The sequence below is a fragment of the Hyaena hyaena genome, unplaced genomic scaffold, assembly GCF_003009895.1.
Source record: "Hyaena hyaena isolate Hyena2069 unplaced genomic scaffold, ASM300989v1 scaffold_997, whole genome shotgun sequence".
In the NCBI taxonomy this organism is placed as follows: Eukaryota; Metazoa; Chordata; class Mammalia; order Carnivora; family Hyaenidae; genus Hyaena; species Hyaena hyaena.
The window spans coordinates 201836-225909 of NW_024081628.1; the positions used below are offsets into that span (position 1 = coordinate 201836).

General features: G+C 44.7%; 1 protein-coding gene and 1 long non-coding RNA gene across 2 annotated transcripts in view; one reads left to right on the plus strand and one right to left on the minus strand.

The window, feature by feature from the left end:
* Window positions 1–18666, minus strand: part of LRRC1 (leucine rich repeat containing 1) — a 135547-nt gene extending 116881 nt beyond the window's left edge. Inside the window, exon 1 of the mRNA XM_039221676.1 lies at window positions 18364–18666. Coding sequence (XP_039077607.1) covers window positions 18364–18522 — 159 coding nt within the window. The 5' untranslated portion in view covers window positions 18523–18666. The remainder of the gene's footprint in view (window positions 1–18363) is intronic.
* A 228-nt stretch (window positions 18667–18894) lies between these two features.
* On the plus strand, window positions 18895–20550 carry LOC120223507. The gene is made up of 2 exons (XR_005526318.1): window positions 18895–19449; window positions 19879–20550. It is a non-coding gene; the product is annotated as an uncharacterized LOC120223507 (long non-coding RNA).
* Window positions 20551–24074: the final 3524 nt, after the last annotated feature.

Below are 24074 nucleotides of genomic sequence, written 5' to 3' on the forward strand. Positions count from 1 at the left end.
ATCACTAAATTCTGACACCTAAAGTCAGGGAAGGGCTGGCATTCACTTCTGCATCTCTGGTGCCTAACGAGGCAGTGGCCTTCAATACACGTTGGCTGCATGAAGATCTCAAGGACGCTACCTGACTGGATCTGCCAAAGTAGCACACCGCACAAAAAATCAGCCTTTGGAGTCTGGCAGACCTGGACTTAACCCCAGCCACGTTGTTTCCCACGTGAGTGACCTTAGGAGTGGGCCTGGCCTCAGTTTTCTCACCTGTAAAATAGGACTTTTGAAAACTCTCCCTCACGAGGCTGACACGAAGTGCCCGGTCACACATCTGGAAATACTGTGGGCAGTCAGCAAGGAGCTGCTATTTGCACTTTCAAAACTGTAACTGAGGTTTCATTCCATTCTCCAGAGTGTGTAGTGTGTGCGCAGCCCAGGCCCACAGCTTCAGAAACACGTCCTGCCTTTTGGCCATTTTGCTCCTCGTTGACACCTCCGCTCGGAGGCAAGGGGGAGAGGACAGACCTTCCGTCAACACAACTAATGATGTGTTATCTTTCTGTGCTACTGTTGACCCTCTGCCAACAGGACGTGCTGACTCAGCCCACACGACCGCCTCCTCTCAGGTGCCTCACTGAGCCAGCGCTGCAGTCTGCTGCCGCACAGAGGTCCCCAGGGGACGCCGGGCTCCACGAATGAGGTGAGGCTGTGCTGCTGGTATCAGGAGCCCTCGGAATAACTCACTACACTAAGGCACTGGAAGGGAGGGGCTGGATACATGACAAATGTCTGAGGATTTAGGTAACTAAACTACACCTTAAAAACAGTTCTTTTTCAGTGCAACAGAACTTTTTTGAGCATTTCTTTTAAATAAGGCACTAAATTCTCAAATGTCTGAGACAGAGGTGCATAAAATAAGTCCCTGATGACAAACTGAGGGAAACAGACGCACGACTAACCCGCATCCTGACAAATGGCATGAGAGAAGTGAGCTGTGAATGGGTCAGGGGAGCACAGACATGGACGTGACTGTAGAACTGGGAGGCCTTCATGGAAGCGGCAGCATCCGCGCTGAAGAAGACTATTTCAAGCCGAACACCAACAAAGGCAAGGAGACCTGGAAAGGTGAGACCACTCTGTCACAGAAACTTAACACTTAAAAAGTGCATTAGAAAGTACAAGAGGGGACCTGGGTGGCTCAGTCAGTTGAGTGTCAGACTCTTGATCTCGGCTCAGGCCATGATCTCATAGTTCATGGGATCAAGCCTCACATGGGGCTCTGTACTGACAGCACAGAGCCTTCTTAGGATTCTCTCTCTCTCTCTCTCTCTCTCTCTGCCCCTCCCCTGCTCGCTTTCTCTCTCTCTCAAAATAAATAAATAAACTTTTTAAAAAAAAGTACTAGGAAGTACTTAGAACATATATTAGAATTTAACAATTTAGAAAACAAGCATATTTGGTACTTTCATCCTTACAATATTTATGCTTTCCTCTCACAAAATTTCTCTCACACTTAGACTAAAATCTAGGGACAATGTCTGCATGTACAAGCTTTTTATTTTCTTTTAAGAATATTTTGCAACAGAAGTCACTCCTACTAGACTTTTCCTGAGCAGATGGTCCCTGTGTTTTTGGCAGAGGACATGGGGTTAAACCAGAGAGAGACATAACAGCTACTTGCTGACGGGAAACAAGGGCGTCTGCAAGAGCCAGCCAGGCTCACACCGTCTGTCCTCCCTGCCCTCCCCCTTGCAGGCACCAAACCCCACACCCAGCCCCAAGCCCCTCATTCCTATCCCTTACCTACCTGCTTCCCACTTCGAAAGAAGAAACAACAACAACAACAGACTAGGGTTGGGCCTGTGGCTCCGTGCACGCCTCTCCTTGAGATGCCACCCCCCTGAGGGGCTGCAGTGGGAGACAGGGCCCAGCATGCCACCCAGGAGCCATACCAGTGCCCGGCGCTGCCAACCTGCTAAGCCCACCCCAGAACCACCATCCTTCAGGCTTCCTCATACGTGAGATGGTGAGACACTGATTTAAGGCATTTTCAGTTGCAAAGTTTGTTGCGTGCAGGCAAGAGTATTCCAGATACACCCCTGTGTCTCCAGGGCTGAACCCTCTAGAAGGAGAAATAGCCAGGGATCTGAAACCACAGAAGTTCCCTGACACTGCTCTGGAGCTGGGTTTACTTTGGGCCTAAACCTGAAACATGAATTAAAACATTTAGAATATATAAATTTTTAAAATTATATAAACTACACCTCATGAGCAATAACCATCTACTATATTTACCTGACACAAAATGTCTGTATCCAGGTTTCCTTTTTTAACAGGAAGTTACTAAGAAGAGGTGGGGATGGGTAAGGCGGAGGAGTAGGCCATGGGATTAGCTTCTCTCTTCTCCTGGCCTAACTCTACTCAGCGAATCACTACTTACCGGAGTTGCAGGGCATCAACACCTTCCCCCCATCCCCTCTTCTTGCCATGTGAGAATGAGGTTACAGAGAATGGAGATGGGTAACTAACTGTGGCACACTATTTGTTGCAGTACTGGAATATGTATAGTTCCAATTAGAACCTCTTTTTAATGTTTATTTATGGGGGGGGGGGTGTGAGCAGGGGAAGGGCAGAGAGAGAGGGAGAGAGAGAATCCCAAGCAGGCTCCACGCTGTCAGCACAGAGACTGACTCAGGGCTTGAACCCAGGAACTGTGAGCTCATGAGCTGAGCCATAATCAAGAGTCAGACGCTTAACTGACTAAGCCACCTGGGGCACCTCTAGAGCATCTTGATGATACATTCTAACCTTTACAGTCAAGACCAAAAACTGCCTTATAATCTAACCACTTGATATCATGCTTTGAAAACAGAGACAAATGGCATAACAGGTGAATAATAATGAGAATTATAATGAGGGCACTGCTATGATAAAACTAGTGCTCATTATATTCAGTGACACCTATCGTTTTTCCAAACGGAAGTGCTTTTACTTCAAGAGTTTGTAAGGATACAGCTACAAGTTGCTTTCTGAAGGGAAGAAATCCAAAGAATGGGTTCCACTAATCCTTTAAAGATTATGTTTGAATGAGCAGATTACTATTTGGTGACCTAATTCTTAAAGTGATATTCCAGCTCGGTGCTCTTTTTCTTTTTTTTTTTTTTTTTTAATGTTTTTATTTTCTTTTTGAGAGAGAAAGCAAGTGAAAGCAAGCATGAGGGGGCAGGGGGGTGTGTGTGCAGAGAGAGAGGGAGACACAGAATCTGAAGCAGGGTCCAGGCTCTGAGCTGTCAGAACAGAGCCTGATGCGGGACTCAAACTCACAAAATGTGAGATTTTGACCTAAGCCAAAGTCAGACCCTTAACAGACTGAGTCACCCAGGCACCCCATCAGTGCTCTTCTTCTTAACAAGCAAAAGTAACCCAGGTGACATGGGTGTCTCTCTCTGTTCCCTTTCATAGAACAGACACAACTCCTGGCCCATCAGGTAGCTTTTAGTGTAGACAACGTAGTCACCCCATATTTAGACTTAAGGAAGGAAGACACAGTGGTTAGAACCAGACTGCATCAGCTAGACCCCTAGCTCTTCTGCCTCCTAGCTGTGTGACCTTAGCAAGCTAATTCATCTGTGTACCAGTGGCCTCAACAGTAAAATAAAGCTATTTATGTAAAATGAAGTCATGATTGTAGTAAGGATTAAATGAGTTACTCACGGGAAGTATTTAGAACAATTCAAAGCACACTGCTCAAAAACCATGTGCTGTCTTTCTTATAATTCTCATTACCCAGACTTCCTCTCATAAGTACTAGGCTCATAAAAACTTCTGACATGTCCCAAGTACTTCCTATCCTGCTATATTCCCTTTCCCAGTCCTCCCTAACACAGTAAATGGCTCTGTCATTCCTCAATTGACAAAACCAAAACCCTGCATCCATTACATCAGCAGGTCTTCTTGACTTTACCCCCAAAATATAGCTCATTACTCTGCTACCACCCTAGTCCAAATCACTGTCAGCTCTTCTCTAGAATTTTTCAATAAAAGGCTTCCTGTCCAGGTCTCCCTGCTTCTCTGAATTCCCTGCTGTCTCTAACCAGCTGGCAGAGGGAACTTTCTAAGGCCTAAGTCAGCTATCCTGTGAGTTTATGATCTGCCATACTTCAACTGACCAAAAAAAATAATAATAATCCAACCTCTTCACCAGGGTCTCCATGCCCTTACATACATGAAACCCACCAACATCTTCACCTTAATGATCTATTCTCTTCCCAGTCATACTGTGTACCAGCTTCACTGATCTTCTTTCTGCCTACAAAATCGCCAAACTCATCGCCAAGTCTTTGCAAGGACCTGTGGCATATTCACACAGCTGCCTCCCCGCATCAATGCAAATGTTGCCTCCTTGGAGAGGCCTTCTCCCTCCTACCGCTCCCTACTGCATTTCTCTGTTTTCTTTTGTTTTTAAAATTGTTTTTATATGATTTATTGTCAAGTTAGCTAACATACAGCGTGGTCTTGGCTTCGGGTGCAGATTCCTGTGATTCACCACTTACATACAACACCCACTGCTCATACCAACAAGTGCCTTCCTCAATGCCCATCACCCATTTTTCTCATAACCCCCATTCCCCCACCCCACCAGCAACTCTCAGTTTGTGCTCTATATTTAAGAGTCTCTTGTGTTTGCCTCCCTCTCTCTGTTTTTAACTATTTTTTCCCCTTCTCTTCCTTCATGGTCTTCTGTTAGGTTTCTCAAGTTCCACATATGAGTAAAAACATATGATATCTGTCTCTGACTGGCTTATTTCACTTAGCATAATACCCTCCAGTTGCATCCACATTGTTGCAAATGACTAAATTTCATTCTTTTTCATTGCCAAGTAGTATTCCTGTGTGTGTGTGTGTGTGTGTGTGTGTGTGTATGTACACACACCACATCTTCTTAATCCATTCCTCAGTTCATGGACATCTGGGCTCTTTCCACAATTTGGCTATTGTTGATAGCGATGCTATAAACACTGGGATGCATGGGCCCCTTGGAATCAGCACTACTGTGTCCTTTGGATAAATTCCTAGTAGTGCTATTGCTGGGTCACAGAATGGTTCTATGTTTAGTTTTTTGAGAAACCTCCACACTGTTTTCCAGAGTGGCTACACCAGTTTGCATTCCCACCAGCAGTGCAGGAGGATTCCTCTTTCTTCACATAATCGCCAACATCTCTGTTTCCTGACTTGTTAACTTTAGCCACTCTGACCAATGTGAGGTAGTATCTCAGTTTGGTTTTAATTTGTATTTCCCTTATGATGAGTGATGTTGAGAATCTTTTTATGAGTCTGTTGGCCATCTGGATGTCTTCTTTGGAAAAGTGTCTATTCATGTGTTCTGTTCATTTTTTCAATGGATTATATGTTTTCCGGGTGTTGTGTTTGGTAAATTCTTTATTATTCTTTGATACTAACCCTTTATCTGTTATGTCATTTGCAAATATCTTCTCCCATTCTGTCAGTGGCCTTTTAGTTTTGCTGATTATTTCCTTCGCTGTACAGAAGCTTTTTATCTTGATGAGGTCCCAACAGTTTGCTTTTATTTCCCTTGCCTTCAGAGACATACATATCAAGACGTTGCTGTAGCCAAGTTCAAAGAGGTTGCTGCCTGTTTTCTCCTCTAGGGTTTTGATAGTTTCCTGTCTCACATTCAGGTCTTTCATCCATTTTGAGTTTATGTTTGTGTATGGTGTAAGAAAATGGTCTAGTTTCATTCTTCTACATGTTAATGTCCAGTTCTCCCAGCACCATTTGCTAAAGCAACTGTCTTTTTTCCACTGGATATTCTTTCCTGCTTTATCAAAGAGGAGTTGGCCATACATTTATGGGTCCAATTCTGGGTTTTCTATCCTATTCCATTGGTCTATGTGTCTTTGTGTGTGTGTGTGTGTGTGCGTGTGCGTGCCAATACCATACTGACTTCATTATTACAGCTTTGTAGTAGAGGATAAAGTCTGGGATTGTGATGCCTCGTGCTTTGGTTTTCTTCTTCAATATTACTTTGGCTATTTGGGGTCTTTTGTGGTTCCACACAAAGTTTAGGATTGTTTGTTCTAGCTCTGTGAAGAATGCTGGTGCTATTTTGACTGAGATTGCATTGAATGTGTAGATTGCTTTGGGTAGACTTGACATTTTAACAATATTTGTTCTTGGTGCAGTTGTAAATGGGATGTCTTGGTACCTCTTTCTATTGCTTCATTATTGGTGTATAGAAATGCAACTGGTTTCTGTACATTGATTTTATATCCTACAACTTTGCTGAACTCATGTATCATTTCTAGCAGTGTTTTGGTGGAGTCCGGTTTTTTCATGTAGAGAGTATCACGTCATCCGTGAAAAGTGAAAGTCTGACTTCTTCTTTGCCAATTTGGATGTCTTTTATTTCACTTTGTTGTTTGACTGCTGAGGCTAGGACTTCTCCCTGTTTTGTTATCATTACAGTTTTTATCACTATCTGAAATTCTTACATGCTTTTCCATTTATTGGCTGTCTCACTTACCTGGAATGAAAGCTTGTAAGAATAAGGTGAGATAGCTATCTTGCTAGATAGAACAATGCCTGAAGCAGAGTCAACACTCAGTAACTCTGTGCAATGAGCAGAGAAAGGAGGGAAGGTGTGTTGAGATCCAGCAGTGATCTACCCCCAGTGCCCATTCCTGAATGGAGCTGCCTGGGAAGCTAGATACCAATACCTAGTCAGGAGGCCAGCTATGCAAGATGGTGGAAAGCTGTCACCTCTGATCCTAGTACACTACTTGAAAGCCACCTCAGTGTGGTATTAATCCAACCAGAGAACCCATATTCTTAATCATCAGTTCCCAAGCTATGTTTGCATAAATACGGTCTCTCAGATACTCAAATCAAGCCAACATAAAGTTTCAAACAACCATCTCTGGACTGCTTCAGCTCATTTAATAAAACGACAAAAAGCCCCAGCTATGTTGCCCATTTTACTTCGTGTCTAAAAGCTGGGAGAATGCAACTGAAATGGGCAAAAATCTCAATGCTCAAAGGTTGTTGGTGCCTGTGTGGGGGCAGGGATGTAGGGGGAGGGTGTAGGTATGTGTAAGGAGGTGTGGGGGTGTGTGTGGGAGGGGTGTGAGGGAGTGTTGGGGGGAGGATGAAGGTATGTGGGGTGGGGGCGAGTTGGGGGGGGCTGTTTTAACCAGAAAAAAATCTGCTGATCTTTTTCCCTTAATTGGTTCCCAAAATCAACAACTGACCACAAGAGGGTATTTGGAACAGCTTCACCTTATCATCAAATCCTTGATTATAATTATTAAGCCCACACTTGTGGTTCTACTAAACCTCACTAAGCAACCTCACAGGGTATGTGAACAACTGTGGGACCACTTTCCTAAGGTTAGCAAGGTGGCATCAAGTCGTCAATTCATAAAGTTGGCATTCAAGGGGATCAGAACTCAAGGAGCCCTGAACAGTACTGACACCATTCCTTCATCATTCACATAAGGAAACTGAGGCTTAAAGGATTATGTGATTTGCCCAAGGTTACAATCTAGTGTCACTCAGGTCAAGGGCAAAAATCTGGACTGACTACCAGGCCAGTACTCAACTCCCTCCATCATGATGCCACCCATCCACACAAAGACTGCAGAAGGCCCAGATCCTCTTGGAATAATCATGAAGCTCTCACAGGTCTAGTCAAAATTCACTCTTTATTTTAAATTTTTTAAAAGTTTATTTTTGTTAATATTTTTGTGTAAGAGAGACAGAGTGTGAGTGGGGGAGGGGCAGAGAGAGGGAGACACAGATTCTGAAGCAGCATCCAGGTTCTGAGCTGTCAGCATAGAGCCTGACACATAGCTCGAACCCACGAACCGTGAGATCATGACCTGAGCCAAGGTCGGACACTTAACCAGCTGAGCCTCCCAGGCGCCCTTAATGTTTCTTTATTTTTGAGAGAGAGAGAGAGAGAGAGAGAGAGAGAGAGAGAGAGAGAAAGGGAGGCAGAGCAAGAGTGGAGGAGGGGCAGAGAGGGAGACAGAATCTGAAGCAGGCTCCAGGCTCTGAGCTGTCAGCACAGAGCCCAATGCAGGGCTCAAACTCACAGACCACAAAATCATGACCTGAGCCGAAGTCAGACGCTTAACTGATTAAGCCACTCAAATGCCCCAAGTCCAAACCCACTTCTAAAGCCACTCCCCAGCATGGCTGAAAACTTCCCCAAGAATGCTGCTCAAATATGTATTAAATGTTTGCTCTGTGCCAACCACCCTGTTAGGGAGCAGGAATGCAAAGAAAAAAAGTGTGTAGCTTTAAGAAACTCACTTTGATAGGAGACAAAGATAATTACAAAGAGGTACAAGTAATGACACAGGTATCCCCAGAGACCAGAGAGGAGGTAAGGGAAGGCTTCCTGGAGGAATGTTATCTCCTCAGCTGTATCGCCTGGGATGAAGAGCAATGAGCCAGGCAAAGAAATGGAGAAAGAATAACTCACAATAGAGTTAAAAAAAAAAAAAAATGAAGACTCAGAAGCATGAAATAATAGATTGGCAACCAAGGGTAGCTAACTCTTGCTGAAACACAAGCTGGAAAGTTCAGGTTGGAAAGAGATGGGAGATAAGGTAGAAGGCGTGGGCAGAGAACAAAAACATTGCCAGGCTGTATCCTGCAGGTGTGAGAAGCTGCTGTATCAGGAAGTCATTCATCACATTTGTGTGTTATTTTAGAGAGAGAGCATGCACAAGCAGGGTAAAGGGGCAGAGGGAAGGAGAAAGGAACAGAGAGCAGGAGAGGGAGGGAGGGGGAGAGAAAGAAGGGGAGGGAGGAGAGAGGCGGGAAGGAAAGAGAGGGAGTGAGACCCTTAAGCAGGCTCCATGCTCAGCATGGAATCCAATGTAGGGCTTGATTCCACAACTCTGGGATCATGACCTTTGTTGGAATCAAGAGTTGGAAACTCAACCAACTGAGCTACCCAGGTGCCCCACATTTGTGTTTTAAAAAGATCACTGCCAAGTAGTGAAAAAGGATTGAAGGAGAAAAGGATAAAGGATTTGAGCCTCTGGGAGAGGCTGATCCACACAAGTCAACACACCAAGTTAACACCCAAGCCTCTGGTTCACCAACATGCTTCATATCATCTTGGGCCCTGTGCCAGAAACAGAATCAAGTCAACCCAGAGTGAGCCCCACAGCACAAGATTGTGTCGCCTCACAAAAGCTCCCTGTCTGCAATGCCTGCCCACCCTTCCCAGCCTCTCTGAACCTACCTTCAGTGAAAACTAGAGCCATGCATTCCTGATGCCCCAGTGAGCTCCTGCAAGTGTCCACAGCAACTCCTGGTTTACTGACCCATGTGACACTGAGCCACAATAGGAATTCCATGACTCAAACTTCTCTCCCTGACTCAAAAGAGTGTAGACTACTTAAAGGCAAGACTTAGATGTCAGTCTTCCAAACAGCTGGAACAAGTATCTGATTAACAGACTGAAGCCCACCTGAGGGCTTTTCCAGGACTATAGGAAGGAGTCACAGTCGAAAATAAAAGGAGTAGAGATGAGGTGCCTGGGTGGCTCAGTCATTTGGGCGTCAGACTCTTGATGTAGGCATGGGTCATGATCTCAGAGTTCATGAAACCAAGCCCTGTGACGGGCTCTGCAACTGACAGTGCAAAGCCTGCTCAAGTCTCTCTCTCCCCCTCCCTCTCTGCCCCCCCTTGCATTGTCTTCTCTCTCTCAAAATAAATAAACAAAAAAAATGAAAGAAAGAAAGAAAGAAAGAAAGAAAGAAAGAAAGAAAGAAAGAAAGAAAGAAAGAAAGAAAAAGGAGCAGAGATGACAGAACCAGTCTCTAGGCCCCTAGCAAATCCACAGGACTTAGAGTCTAAAGTTGGAGATTTACAGTCCACATTTTCACTTTGCTTTGACATATCACTTTACCTCTCTAGATTTTCATTTCATGAGCTACATGAAGTGGTAGATTTCTATAATCTCTAGCAAGGCCTTCATCTATTATTAAAAAAAAATCTTTGACCATCTAGCAACATCTATAAAATTTGTTAATGTATACCCTTTCATCCAACAATTACACTTCTTAAGATTTATCCTAAAGAAAAATTTGCACAGGAGTACAAGGTAATATGTACAAGAACACTTAATCCAGCATGGTTCATCACTGCAAAAAATCAGAAACCATTTAAATGTCCAGCAATAGGAGAAAGGTTAAATCAATCGTGATATATCCAATACAGTAGAATACTACAGCTCCAGAATCAATGCTAAAAGACATCTATGCATACTGATATGGAAGATGTCCAAGGCAGTGTTAAGTAAAAAAAGCAATCAGCAAAGAAATTTATATAGTGAGAGTCCTCACTTTGTTTTAACAATAAATACATGGTGGTGTACAGAGAGAAAAAAATCCTTAAGAATACGTTCTAAAATGATTAATGGCTGGCATCACTTCAACAGATGCAAGGAAAATGTCACTTTCATTCTTTGAATTCTTTTAAGAATCCAATCCATATTACTCCTTTAATGAGATAAAACAAAGCCACATCATGGACCAAAGTCAAACCAGGTGCACTAATAGCATGAGCTCAGAGGTCCCCACATCTTCTGAACCAAGTGAGGCAGCAGGAGCCCACATCACATCCTTAGAGGTGCAGAAGCCACTTTCTGGCCTTTTTAGGAGCTCATCTGACTCAAGCTCCTAGTTTCTACAAGTCAGCTGACAGCCCCTCCTCATGATCTTTTCCCAAGAAGTGGGTATAGACTATGGAGGGAAAGGTGACGAGAGTGGCCAGGGTAGACACAGACCTCTCTATCTGGCCACACTACCCAGGAATCAGTCTGGGACATGCTGTAATTAGGTGTAACACCTCCTTCCACCCACCACATGACAAATCCATTCCTTGTGGTTCTTGGAAACTGAAATACCAAATTTCTTCCAACTGAGTCAAATTCTCTGGACTCTAGAATTACAGCCTAGATAAGGAAACTCTTTAACATAATGATGAGCCAAAAAAAATTTTTTCTCATTTTTTAAAATATTTCATCTTACTTCTAGGAGTTCAAAATATTATAGGTAGACACACATACATACCATTAGATCTTCTAAAATACCACATGCAATAGTAAATTACCGTGCCTGTCCACTAAATAATACCCAAGAGAAAGTAAATGGACATCCAGGAGTTCTTCTATGCATTTACTAAGATCTGGCCCATGATCTCATCATCCCTCGTAACTATCACATGAAGGAGAGGACAAACATTTGTAGCCCTATATTCTGGGTAGGTTTCCAGAATAGGCTACATCCCCGTAGACTTCTGTGAACAAAGAGAAAAGCCTTCAGCACTCACTCAGTCCTTACCGAAAAGAACCCACTGACTCTGGTTACTCCATGGCACAGAAAGATCATGGCTGAGATTTGTCATCATTGCTAAGAAATGTTTGCTGTGCTATTCCTGACCCTCTTGTGTAAATATCAACTATGCTTATCCCCAGAATGTCAAGTCTGTGGTATAGAGTCCTTTTTAAGGAAATCCCAAGTACCTACTTATTACAGTACAGAAGCTGCAAATTCTGGCAGAGAGGATAATGCAATGGAAAGCTGGGAGGAAGGTTCAAAATGCCCCTTTTCACTGGAGGAAGAGGCAGGAAGAACTGTGGAAACAAGCTTATTTCACTTTTTTACCAGCAGCACTCAACTTTGTCAATCCCAGAAAAGTTTTATTAAATGAATAGTTTTACTTTCCCTCAAAAACGAGAGCTATTTTTTTTAAAGACACATAACTTCCAAGCTCCTCTAGAATAATAAAACTTCTGCAAGTGTCAGCCTTTCAAAGCATCAGCAGAAGATGATGAAACTAAAGTCCATGGTAAGGTACACATACAGTAACACATTCATATTACTCAGAAACACAAACCCCAGGGCTACCAGTGGTACTACAGGTTCATTTCTATAAACTTGATGACCATATTTATCTGAAACCCAAAAATAACAAACTCTTGTCATCCACAGCACATCTGGCTGTTCCTCCTTCCCCTAAGCCAATACCTACCTACCTACCTTGCCATGTCTTAGTGAGCAATTCATGAATTGAATGCAGACACGCCACAGTCAAGGAAACGACATCCCCCAACAGGAGGGTAAATGCTTTTCGCTTGCTGTTACACAAGTATTACTGATGTGCCTCAGAAGATCAGCGCTGCAGAAAAGGTACCACAGCAGAAAAAGCGCTGGCCCGGAGGGCAGGAACGCCCAGGGCGAACATCTTTGACAAAGCTGTCTCCCCATTTGTGCGCTTTCATTTCCTCTGGCCTAGACCACCACAGTGGGCTCCTGGCTAGTCTCCCTGATTCTATACACTGTGCCCCGGAATTATCTCTCTAAAGCGAAGATCTACCTGTACAGTGCCTCTATTTACACACCACCCATAGGCTTCCTCTGCCTATAGGGCAGAGTATACCTCCTTAGCAACACTGTGAGAGCCCTTCATGATCTGGCCCCAGGCCCCTCTCCAGTCACTTCCTACTGCTCAGGCGCCCCTCATTCTAGCCACCTGGAAAAGACTGGTTTGGGCCACAGCTGACATATTTTGTCCTTCCTTCCAGTCTAGTGTGAATGTCACCACCTCCAAAGCCTCCCCTCAGCAACTCAGAGAGTGTGAGACTCCTCAGAGCTGCCATGAGCTTTCTGCAGAGTCTCCCTCCTAAGCATCCACACATGGCCAGGCCTCCCTGCGCCCAGGTGGGCCCACAGGTGGTAAATGCACACATGGAGGCGGAGCCAAATGCCTGCTCCAGAACTGACCTTGACCATGTTTCCTAAAAAAGATTCGTAAATAAGTTTCTTAAATAAGTCTCAATGTCTGCATTTGTAAAACTGAAATTCTAATGGCTAAAGCACGTTGTTATTCAGTTTAAGAGAAGTAATTTATGTAGAGTAACTAATACAATGTTTGGAGCTCAGTAAAATCTCAGTAAGTGGTGGCTATTATACTTCTTATTAATAGGTACCAGGTACTCACTCAATAGTTGTTAATCAGAGAGATCTGACCCTCCACTAATCCAAGACAAATTACAACTTCTCTAGGTCCCAGTTTCCTCACCTATAAGGGACTGGGGGGATTGAGGCCAGAGAGAAGTAGGAGAAGGGGAGGTGGACAAACACATAAGAGAATCATAATTAAGTGCTAAACTGTGCAACAGGATATCTGAGAAATGAGGATGGTTTCCTTACCTTGACAAATGCCTGGGTCATCACTTTAAGGGGAAAGTCCTTTTGGGCTCCCTTCTTCCTAAGCTTTCACTTAAATTATTTTTATTCCAATGTTATTTAAGTACATCTAAACATAAAACTAGGTATGCCCTCCCTGTGCCTTAGTCCTTACAAAACCGTAAGGTGAAGCAATTTAAAAATCTGACAAAAACCAATAAAAGAGAACTCAACACTGATCTGAAGTGACAGATGACAGTGACACAATTGGACAGTCATCGCATGGCTGCACATACTGGTACAGCACTACCTCGGAGCAGGCTCCTGGCAACTCTGCCAGCCTGCACCACCGTGGGCTCTGTGACCCCTTCCGCTCCCCACCACTCTGCTCTAACAAACGGCCATGAAATCTTTGCTCCCGTAACTTCCAGCTATCATCTGACCTGAACACATGATTTCTGCAATAAGCCCACATCTGTTCTTTTTCCCTTAGCTAAAGACAATTAAGAGAGTGCTCAATCAAACACACATTACGGCACTACTAAACCTTATGGCACTACTCATTTGTAAGTTCATCTAGATGTATGGAAGCTATGAGATTTTAATTATTATAGAAAAGAACATTAACATTTTAATTCTGATTTTTAAAAATGACTTACAAACTGCAAGGAAAATGTATCCCAATTCCGGGTTAAGAAATATTGTTTTATTTGGGGGAGGGGAGGAACATCTCACCACAGTATCTACAAAACTCTTAGACATCATTTATCTGACTGTAAGTGCTTTGCATGCACTTACAGAATAACCATAGAAATCAGGTACTAAGAGAACAAGTAAGGAAACCAAGGCTTGAAGGAAGTATCCAAGTGCTGCAGCAGCATTTGAGCTATCTGACTCCAGCATCCCTGGTCTCTGCTCCTTGAAGACAAGCCCAAAGAGCCTTGGTCCATGAACTTGGGAAGAATGGCTGCCCCACTGAAGTGGGACATGGCAAGTTTAAGACAAAAGGGACTTATTCCAAGTGGGAATGGATATCCTTTTAACAGATCACAGTTGGACATGTCAAAGTCACAGTCAGAATTACGTTTACAATGCCTAAAAATTATTTCAAAAAGAGAAGGCTGTCAAAGGTTCCCAGCACAGAAGAGATAGAGAACAAAAACTGGTAAGAAAAAAACACTGATTTCAGAATGACTTTATCCCACAATGAGTTTAAACAGATTGGTATACAGTAGGCGTGAGACTGCAGTAAGGGGAATCATGATGCACAGTCATTGTTGAGAAACGGGAGCAAGCCTACCCCTGATAGCACATGTGAAGACTCACTCACGTAACAAGCATGTGAGTTCCTACTATGTGCCAGACACTGTCCTAGGTTCAGCCATGAACAAAAGCATCCCTGCCCTCCTGGAGCTCATGTTCTAGTTGAGGAGACAAAGAACAAGTAAGCACACAGATGCGAGTAAGCAAGTCTAGAGTTAGGTAGTAATGGTGCTCTAAGGACTGGGGAAAAATAAAGTAGGCTATGAGAAAGAATGAGGGGAAAGGGTTGATATTTGAGATAATGCCATCTGGCAATCATCAAGAGATCAACCAAACCCTAAATAAGAGTAGATGACAAAATGAAACTTGGTTCTATAAGCTATATGGGCTCAACAGCCTTTACTCAAAATATTTGCTGCCTATTAGAGTCGGCTCTGTATTGAAGCCAGAGAGATCGCATGAAGGTATTTGAGAATCCATGCACTTTGAGGAGGAAATTGACGGTGTCAGAAACACTGAGGAAGTACAGAGTAGGGCACAGGATCTTGGGGAAGACAACAGCTTCACCATATCAGTGACCTTTAACTTCTCAAGTGGCTTCCAACTTGAAGCAACCACTGTGCATCTAACCAGCTAGATAGTCTTGAAAAAAAATCACTCCCCAACCTGAATATTCTCTGACTATGTTAGAAGTGGATAGATGCCAGAGCACTGATACGCTTCAGGTAAGAGAAAGAAGCAGTGGAGAAAGATTTGCACCAGGCTAAGCTAAATGCATTCAACAGACAAAAGCTGTTCACTGAGCAGGACCTACTGGGTGCCAGGCTTGGGGCTTACAAGGATGAGCAAAAACATGCCAGCATCTCAAGGAACTTAGAGTCAGACTGTCTCTGCTAATACACATCCCAAAGGGATGGAACCCGAAGGAAGTGGGAAGGAGAAGGTGGATGGGAACGGGATGGTGAGACTATCATCCATCTGAGGTCAGGCTACGGATGAACGTTCCAAGCCTTCCCTGCAGAACAGCAGCACTGAGAGGCTACTACAAGGTGGACCCGCTACTGAGGATGGGGATTCAGGCTCAGCAGAAGTTTAGATTAGGTAAGTAACCACCAAGCTAGCTGTCAAGCCCCCTGCAACCCACACTCACCCCATGTGTATTCAAGTCATCTGTCTCCCCACAAAGCTGTGAGTAGCTCATAGGAATCACACCTTCTCTGATCTCTATATTTCCAGCAACTACAAATGATGAAGGGTCAATAAATATTCAACAGAGGCCAGACTTAATGACATGAATAAAATAGGAGGGGCTAAATAACTGAGATTCTAATGGGTGTGAAAAGCTGAATAGGCAGGATTCCTGCCAGGTGTCCAAAGCTGCTGAATAGGGGGGCGACTGGTGACTGCATCTAACCATCTGTACAGCCTTGATGGCTGAAACTCAATTCTGAGTTTCAATTTGCAAAATGAGGGAGCTGGAGCCAGTCTGCGGTTACAAACCTTTCAGTAGAGAGGAGGCAGTTTCATCATCCTGAACCCTGAACAGTGTGTGTGTATCTTTGCATCTGGGGTTTGGGGAGCAGTCCTCCCCCATCTGTGCTGTCAAACAAACTACAGAGAAGAAAACAGCCAGCCAGCAAGACCACCACAAGGACCCTGGAGGTCTGTCAGCAGAAGAGGGCGCCTGGTGATGGGGCAGGTAAGGAGATAGAGGTTAGGGGAGGGGCGGAGTTAGGGACAGTGTGGAGCAGTGCTAATGACTTATGCAGATCTCTGAGGGGAAACAACAGCCCAAGGAAAAGTCTTTTACTTTGAATGAAATATCTGTACTTTCAAGGTGGTTATTCACGTCTGGCTTATACCCATCCAGGCATCCACATGCAATAAGTCATGAAAAAAGTTTTTAAACAACTCAAACTTTGTCTAAAACTAATTTCGGAGCTGTAGGAGCAATAATTACCCATAAGCAAGACCACCTTTAGCCTCTGAAAAACTTATTTACTATACCTACAGAATGCCATCAGACTATCTTGAACTGCTGAGAAGTTTCCAGGTAGGATTAGTAAGAACACCTAACACTTTCAAAACCCATAATTTCCCCTTACGAGGCTGAATTCCCCCAACATTACAGGAAAACCCACAAACTTTGCAGAAGGGAGTCAAAAGCCAATCCAGTCAAGGGAAATCTTCCAAGTTCTACAAAAACAAACAAACAAACAAAAATACCACAAAGAACACTTAATCGTTCCTAGTTAAATAGCTTTTCACTCAATCTTTAATAACTTCACTCTAACACACTTGAAAAGTATTAAATGACATATTCTGTATTTCTGGCAATAGCAATGTCTAAAACTTACAATTTAAGGCAGTAAGTTTAAGGCAGAAAGCTTATGACTTTCAAGTCAAATTTAAGGAAGCTCAAAGCCAGACAAAGCCATATGTCTGAAAATGCCTGCACTATAATAAATGCCCGAGGGGAAGTGGATGGCATTTTTGCTTCTAAGCTAAATAAAGCCCGGGGGGCTTTGCAAAGATCCTAGTGAGGATAATCTCCATGATTAAATAGAGCAAACCATCCAATTCCACATGAACCAAGGAAAGTTAATCCTAGAGGAAGAACATTTGAAATATTAAGAGAAACACAGTTTCGCTTTTTAAAACACTCAGCGCTGAAGAATGCCATCAGGTCATTTTAACAAGCCAGAACATTTGACTCGTGAGTGTCTCTGTGACAGTGTCTTGGCCTTGTGTTAACTAAAGACCAAGAAAGATATCTGAGTCCCAACGCTCAGGCCTCAGGTCCTCCTCCCAATTCCCAGCAGTCTAGTCTCTCTACTTCCTGCACACCTTTGGATTACTGCACACTGACTTCCTGCACACCCCTGGGTTTGTGACACCTTCTTCCTCGAGGGTTACTCAAGCTAAATTCCCGGGGCCGCAAGCTCCAAGGTTAAAAGTTCGCAGTCCCAGACCCTCAGTTAAAGCTCAATCAGCATGTGTCGCCTGACAAGTTCAGCGGCACCAGACTGATTAATGTACGTAAACAACTCTGAAGAGGTAACGCATCGATGCAAGGATAGAAGTCAGCAGGCTGACTCCGGGAGAGGCGGCTTGCAAGGCTGGCCCGCCAGGCACAGCCTCTGCTGACGTTCACGGCGGCTCCTTCCACGCAACAGGTCCACGCAGGCAGGGCCCCAGCGGCGGGCACCTGGGCACCTGCCCACAGCTCCCAAAGCAGAACTCTCCTGCTGCCGATCTCCTCCTGCTCCCCTCCCCTCTCCCCGCAATTCTCAACCGGCCCCGGAGCCAAGGCCGGCCAGCCAGTCAAAGGACTGCCCATCAGCGATAAGGCCCGGGGCACATTCCTCTGAAGACGCCGAGTTCGTGCGGCTCCCCCGCGCGCAGCCCACCGGGGAGGCGCGCCCTGGCTATTGCTCCGGGAACGCAGCGCGAAGAAAAACGCCCAGGGAGCAGACGCCACGCTCTGTCCTTCCACCTGGGAACTGCCCCAGCCGCCTGGCTCCTCACCTGTCCGGCTGCAAGCGCCAGTTGTTAGTACCTAGACGTGTATCTTAACTCCTTGCCAGCCCAGAACGTTTGTTTCCTTAGTCGTACAAGCTCTAGTGACCACTTGGAAAATATCAAGTCGCTTGCTCTGTATAAACTGACAAGGAACTTTTCATGCGAGGGGGAGGAGGGTAAGGGAGGAAGAAGCAGGTGAATGCAGGTAGTGGCGGTTCCGCGGGACCCGGCGACGGGATCCGGAGGTGGAAGACGGGTGGCGTGGGGAAGGGAAGTGACCCCGGGAGCGAGGAGCGAGAGAGCTGGCCAGGCTCGCCCGCGTTCTCCCAAAGACCGCGCGCAGGTGAGGCCGGACGCTCACCTCGGGCAGCTCGCGGAGCTGGTTGGCGTCCAGCAGCAGCTCCTCCAGGCTGCGGGCGTAGCGGTAGATCTCCTCGGGGACATAGACCAGCGAGCAGTGGCGTTTGTCGATCGTCTCCACATGACGGTTGCACCGCCACAGGGGGATGCAGTGGAACATCGCCGCCCCCGCCGCCGGGTCCCGAGCCGCGGAGACCCGGGCTCTGAGCCCGCTCCGCCCGGCGGCTCCGCTCCGCCCGCTGCCCACTCGGCACTCCCGGGCTCCCGTGTTCGCTGGCTCCTTGCACTGGGGTTCGCTGTCCCAAACGCTTCCAGGAACCTCCGGCGGGAGCCCCAGCCGCGTCCCAGCGCCCCAGCCCGCCAGCCGGTGCGTCCCTTCCCACCCTTCAGTCGCGCCGCCTCGGCCGCTTCTGCCGCGCGGAGCTTCCTACTCGCGGCCACCGCGCGACTGCGCATGCGCGCCAGTGGGCGCGCGCGAGGGCGTTTCCCGGCCCGGGGGATGCTCCGCTCCGGGTTTTCCTGGAGACCTGGAGTCGGAGAGGGTCGAAACCTGCGGGCCGGGCGCGCTCAGTCCCCCAACTCTGGCTGGCACTCCTGGCGCCTCCGGCCCTCTGAGGAAGCCTGACTCGAACGGAGCTTGGGGTAAAGATGAAACAGAGGAGAGGTGGCCTGAGGGGAGCAGAACAACTTTGATTTTTAGTTACTTAACATTCTCGTCTCCTTGCTCCCCTTCCCCAAAACAACTTTCTCTTCCGGGGTCAGGCAGGACCGCCCCCGAAGCGTACCTTGCGCGCCTGGGGCGCCCAGAGCTACGAAATTCGGTGCGATTTTGAGGTGCCCTGGCTGCCGACAGCCCCAGGAGAGAGCGGGCCGCCCCTCCGCCCCGCCCCGCGCCCGGGCCCCGGCCGTGCCCTCTGGTCCGCGGGCACCGCCTTCAGGCTGTGTATCCTGGGCTCACATCTTCAGCAATCATTGTTTTTATACAGAGTACTAGGAAGTCCCTCTCCCCTTACCACCAAAAGCAGGGGGGTCCCTAGATATGGATGCACCCCATCAAGAGTCCAAACGCAAAAACAAAGTAGCTAAGGTGAGTTTCTGAGCCTGTTCTAGCCAGGCAGATATCTGTTGGCCCCTGGCGACCGCTTTGGGCTAGTGAAGAAAGACGGCGGGGAGGTGGACGAGTTGGCCGGGGGCTGCCTGGTGAGCATCCTCCATCCAGCTCCTACTTTCTGTACCAACACCCAGTATCTTGCAAGGGAGATTGCAGGCCAAGAAGGTGTAGCAGGGGGGACTCACTACTGGGTAACAACGACCATTTGCTCGCCCCGATTTACTCCCACGGTAGGACCAGAACCCTGAACTTCGGGTCTCCCTATCTCCAGATAACGCACTGGCTCCTTTACAAAGGCTTGCCGACCAGATCAAAGCCAGTCACATTGATGGGTTGTCTTTTGGGTCCTACTCTGATTCCCCTAACTCCCAGCTGCCCACTTGTCATCACACCTTCCCTTTCAAGATTCCACCTGTGGCCTCTGCCGGACACCACTGTGCTCTCCCGCCCCGAGTCGCCAAAGCTAAAATCAGGAGTCACGAAATCCACTTTTTTGCAGAAGACTGAAAGCGGAGCATGCTCAGTGGTGAAGGGAAATTTTGGTTTGAAACTAGTTCATGCTACACAGACCCCCAGTTCCACCTGTGCACAGGATAGTTTCCCACGGCGTTAGCAGGAAGACACTTCATCATTTCAACTCCACGAGGAGGGCTTCTTTCTTCCCAGTGAGGATAGATCTGAGTACCACTTTGGTTTCTAGCCTAACATTATCACCACCTTAACTCTCTAAATCCCTCAACTCCATTGCCCTACCCACTCCACCCTCTCTTTTGTTTGTCCTGCTGTGATTTCTACATTCCCAGAAGGAAAGGAAGGCTACCTGGACTTTGAACCTTAGCCACTCTTCCTTCCTTTTCATATTCCAGAAACCCATTTTGTGCCACCTGTGGCACAAAACTGGTTACTGACTGAGAGACTACGTCTGTGATGGTAAGCAAGTCACTGTCTTTGGAAGTTTCCTAACTGCTTACAAAAGCAACAAAAGTAAAGAAGGCTCGGCTCCCTCATCTTAATCTTCTGTTGACTTCAGAGATTACCACACTCGGTTATTTTAATAAACACCAAGTATGTTTCGGAGATATGGCTGGTCTTTTAAAAAGTTCACACCTAAACTAGTATTCCCTGTGTGCCTCTCCATGACACTTAGACTTGCATTATGACTATTTCTGTATCACCTTAATCCCAAGGAGATTGTGACCTCTTGGACAATAGCTACTGTCTCACTCGTAGATCCCTGCTGCTACCACAGTGCCACATGCACATTAACTGATCAGCAAAGTTCTGTTAACTCTGGGAAGGCAGTGTCAAAATCCGTGACTTTCTTTGTTGCCAAGGATCTACCTGGCTAGAGTATATATATTTTTTCTTTTCTTTTTTCTTTCCTTTTTTACTCCACTGATTATAATGCAGCTAATCTACCTCAAAATTCTCCAGCTTTGGGTCTATCAGAAGAAACTATTGTTAGGCCTGCCTCTTGGTTTGTTTTTGTTTTTTGTGTTAACAATTTTTTTCACTTTATTTTTTTTATCATGATAAGTGTAATCGTTAATCCCCATCCCCTATTTCTCCCAACTGCTCACCCACCTACCCTCTGGTAACCATCAGTTTGTTCTCTATAGATAAGAGTCTGTTTCTTGGTTTGTCTCTCTTCCTTTCTTTCTTCATTTGTCTTCTCAAACTCCACATATGAGTGAAATCATATGGTATTTGTCTTTCTCTGGCTTATTTCACTTAGCATTATACTCTCTAGAAACATCCATGTTCTTGCAAATGAGAAGATTTCATTCTTTTTTATGGCTGAATAATATTCCATGATATGTGTGTGTGTATGTGTGTATATATATACCACATCTTCTTTATCCAGTCATCTATCAGTGGACCATTGGGCTGCTGCCATACTTTGGCTACTATAAATAATGCTGCAATAAACATAAGTATGCATATATCCCTTCAAATGCTTTGAATTAATGCTTTTGTATTTTAGCAGCTGCATAATTCCTGGATCATAAGGTAATTATATTTTTAATTTTTTGAGGAACCTCCATACTGTTTTCCACAGTGACTGTACCAAGTCGCATTCCCACCAACAGTGCAAGAAGGTTCCTTTTTTTCCACATCCTCAGCAATACTTGTTATTTCTTGTGTTTTTGATTTTAGCCATTCTGTCAGGTGTGAGATGATATTATAGTTTTGGTTTGCATTTCCCTGGTGGCAAGTGATGATGAACATCTTTTTGTGTGTCTGTTGGCCATTTTGTCTTCTTTGGAGAAATATCTGTTCATGTCTTCTGCCCATTGTTAAGGGATTATTTGTTTTGGGGGTGTTGAATTGTATCAGTTTTTTTTATATATTTTGGATACTAACCCTTTATTGGATATGTCCTTTGCAAATAATCTTTTCTCGTTCAATTGACTGCCTTTTGGTTTTGTTGATTGATTCCTTCACTGTGAAGAAGCTTTTTATTTTGATGAAATCCTAATAACTTATTTTTGCTTTTACTTCCCTTGCCTCAGGAGACATATCTAGAAAAATGTTGCTACAGCTGATGTCAGAGAGCCATACTACTTGTGCTCTCTTCAAGAATTTTTATGGTTTCAGGTCTCACATTTAGGTCTCTAAACCATTTTGAGGCTTTTTCTGTATGTGTATGGTGAAAGAACGTGGTCGGTTCATCCTTTTGCATGTGGCTGACCATTTTTTCCAATACCATGGGTTGAAGAGACTGTCTTTTTCACATTATATATTCTTTCCTCCTTTGTCTAAGTGAGGACTTATTTCCGGGTTTTCTTTTCTGTTCCACTGATCTTTGTATCTTTTTCTGTGCCATTACCATACAGTTTTAATACCACCACTGTGTAATATAACTTGAAATCTGAAATTGCGATGCTTCTGGGCTTTTTCTGCTTTCTCAAGATTGCTTTGGCTATTTGAGGTCCTTTCCATATAAAATTTACATAGCAATTTTTGGATTGTTTGCTCTAATTTGGTAAAAAAATGCTTTTTTGATAGGGATTGTGTTAAATATGTAGCTTGCTTTGGGTAGACATTTTAACAATATTTGTTCTTCCAACCCATGAACATGGAATGACTTTCCATTTTTTGCATAGTCATCAGTGTTTTATAGTTTTCAGAGTACAGATCTTTCACCTCTTTAGTTAATTTTATTTCTAGATATCTTATTATTTTTGGTGTGATTATAAATGGGATTATTTTCTTTTCCTCTTTTTAAATTTTTTTAAAGTTATTTATTTTTTGAGAGACAGAGCATGAGCAGGGGAGGGGCAGACAGAGAGACAGAATCTGAAACAGGCTCCAGGCTCTGAGCTGTCAGCACAGAGCATGACATGGGGTGTGAACCTATGAACCTTGAGATCATGACCTGAGCTGAAATCAGACACAGAACCAACTGAACCACCCAGGTGTCCCAGGATTTTCTTAATTTCACTTTCTACTGCTTCATTATTAGTCTATAGGAATGCAACAGATTTCTATACATTGTTTTTATGTTCTGTGACTATACTGAATTGATTGATTAGTTCTAGTAGTTTTAGGGTGGAGTCTTTAGGGTTTTCTATATACACTGCTGCTTAGAATTTGAAACATTAGTCTGGTAAGAGAGAAAAAATGAAAAAAAAAAAGCTTGTGAATTGGAGAATAAGGGATGAATTCTTTATTCTGACGAGTTTTAAGCTTTCCTTATTGATATAATTTCTAGCACTGTTCCCCCATATATAAATGAGTTTGACTCAATGTAAACTAAATTGAAAAGATCGCCTAAATTTTCTTTTTGTAATAGTGCAATTCACTGCTTTTCAGTGTGAATCATTTTTCACAGACTCTTGGGCTAAAGAGGTCTGATTTTGAACTCTGGCTTGGCCACCTTATAGCTTTGTAGAACTGGACAGTTTGCTTAACTTTCATAAGCCTGGTTTATCATTTCAAATGAGGACAATGCTCCATGTGTTGTTATCAGGATTAAATGAGATGATGTAAGTAACATTCTTAGCAGAATGTCAGGCACACATCAGTTCCATCACATATTCACTATGCACTATATGAGCCAGCTTTCAGGATGGTTCCAGTCATTCCCATCTCCCAATTGGTCCATATAATCAACTTCTGCTTGCTCCTCTTAGATCACTCACTTTGGGGAAGCCCGCTGCCATATAGAACAGCCCAGTGGAGAGATCCACATGGCAAAGAATTGAGGACTGCTGACATCAGCTAGCAAGGAACTGAGACTTCTTGCCAAAAGCCATGTGAGTGAATAATATTGGAAGCCAGTCATATAGCCCCAGTCAAGCTTTTAAATGATGCAGCCCCAGCCAGTAGCTTAATTACTACTATAGTGATAAACCCTGACCTAGGGCCACTCAATTAAGCTGTTCCTGGATTCCTAGCCCTCAGAAACTGTGTGAAGCAATAAATAGTTGTTACTTTAAGCTGCTAACATTTGGGGTAACTTATGACACCACAAAAAATAGCTAATAAGTGTATATATATATATACTATGTATCCAGCACCAGGCACTGTGCTAGATACAAAGAATCACATAGGTATTACCCCATCAAGCTTACACTCTAAGGTTAGGAAAATCATAA